Genomic DNA, 1537 nt, shown 5'->3' with positions numbered 1-1537 from the left:
TCTGTCAGATAATTGTGTGTGTATACATATATATACACTAATTTTTTGCTAGTGTAATTGAAACAACACCATTGTTTGTCATATTTGATTTAAAAAAATTCTCATTTTCTTGATGTTATAGAATTATAAGTTTGAAATGAGAAAAAAAGGGCTAGCCCGCCCAAGCCCTCGGCCCTTCTAGAGTTGGGTTGGATTGAGTATTTTCAAGCCCTACCAAATGAAGGACCTGCCCTCCCTAACCCTTCAAATTCCTTGGCCCACGCTTGGACCGTGTGGGACTGAGCGGGCCCTTTTTGACAGCTCTAGATGTAGGCATGTAGCCTCCTTTCTTCAATCGTTGTTTCCTTCGTCTTCTATATAGATGTTTTTAATATTTATTTTTCAAAGATTAAAAAATAAATTTAAAATCTCAACTTATTTTTCAACAAAAACCTTTCTCAAAAGAAAAAATAATCCTCGTTCATATCAAATACTCCCGCACTCCGTCTTAATTTATGTGATATATTTCAGATATCGAGATTCAAACAAGTCTATCTTTGATAGTAAATTATTCATTTTATCTTTTAAATATTTTAAATTGTCAATTGTTGTAACTTATAATAATTTTTACGTAATTTATAAATATATAAAATTTATTTAAGAAATTTATTTAAATTATTTGACTCTCAAAATATGAGAACGGAGAGAACATAGAGTACACCTTAGATTGAAAATATTTTCTATATATATATATATATATAACCGCTTTCCATATTCTCATTTCAAATCAAAACACTCCTCCCTAGAGTGTGCGGACTCCATTTCTACAATGATTTCTTCCTCTTTCCATCAATCTCCACTGCCGACGCCGGCCAATACGTTTACCTCCGGCGTCAACTCTATGCTATCACCGTCGTGTGTCAGATTCCGGCAATCTGGTTCATTCTCCGTTGCTGCGACCAGCTACACTTCTGTGGCCACCTGCGTCCCAGTTTCTGCTTCTCCTGCTTCGTTTTACAAAATTCTCGGAATTCCGATCGGCGCAACGATCGAGGAGATCAAGGCTGCTTACCGGAGATTAGTTAGAGTTTACCATCCTGATGTGGCTGCAATTGATCAGAAGGACTCCTATACGGATGAGTTCATGAAGATTCGTGCTGCTTACTGCACTCTCTCAGATCCCAATAAACGCGCCCAATATGACCGATCACTTTACCCAAGGCGCTGGACCGGTAATTTGTATTCTGCTGCCTATACTTGCCGGAACTGGGAGACAGATCAGTGCTGGTAGAAATTCCGGTTCGTTTCTCTTTGTTATAAATCTCGTGAGGAACTGAAGGAAAAAAAAAGGATTTAAAGAGAAAAAGTTGGAAAACGAAAATGGCTTTGATTTTCAGTTTTTATTTGGATTTGTTACGTATATTCTGAGTATTTGATTGAATCCTCAGAATTACAGTCAAAAAAGGATTCAGTTTTTGGAACGGTATAAGAATAATACTGAAGGTTTATAAGTAATGCACACGTTAATAATATTGATATTAATTATGTTTGTATTAGT

The 1537-nt window shown here is 36.1% G+C and overlaps 1 protein-coding gene across 1 annotated transcript; it reads left to right on the top strand.

The window, feature by feature from the left end:
• Window positions 1-793: 793 nt before the first annotated feature.
• LOC125825200 (chaperone protein dnaJ 11, chloroplastic-like) lies at window positions 794-1312 on the top strand. Its single transcript, XM_049504534.1, has one exon. It carries the CDS (start codon window positions 809-811, stop codon window positions 1268-1270), a length of 462 nt encoding a protein of 153 aa, XP_049360491.1. The 5' UTR covers window positions 794-808; the 3' UTR covers window positions 1271-1312.
• The last annotated feature ends 225 nt before the right edge of the window (window positions 1313-1537 follow it).

Source organism: Solanum verrucosum, unplaced genomic scaffold, assembly GCF_900185275.1.
Source record: "Solanum verrucosum unplaced genomic scaffold, falcon-dt-bn FXZP01000113.1, whole genome shotgun sequence".
Classification (NCBI taxonomy): Eukaryota; Viridiplantae; Streptophyta; class Magnoliopsida; order Solanales; family Solanaceae; genus Solanum; species Solanum verrucosum.
This window is presented reverse-complemented; position numbering and strand designations above follow the sequence as displayed.

Bases quoted from the DNA above. Each gene is read 5' to 3' on its own strand.
- LOC125825200 (XM_049504534.1), top strand. From the start codon at position 809: ATGATTTCTTCCTCTTTCCATCAATCTCCACTGCCGACGCCGGCCAAT.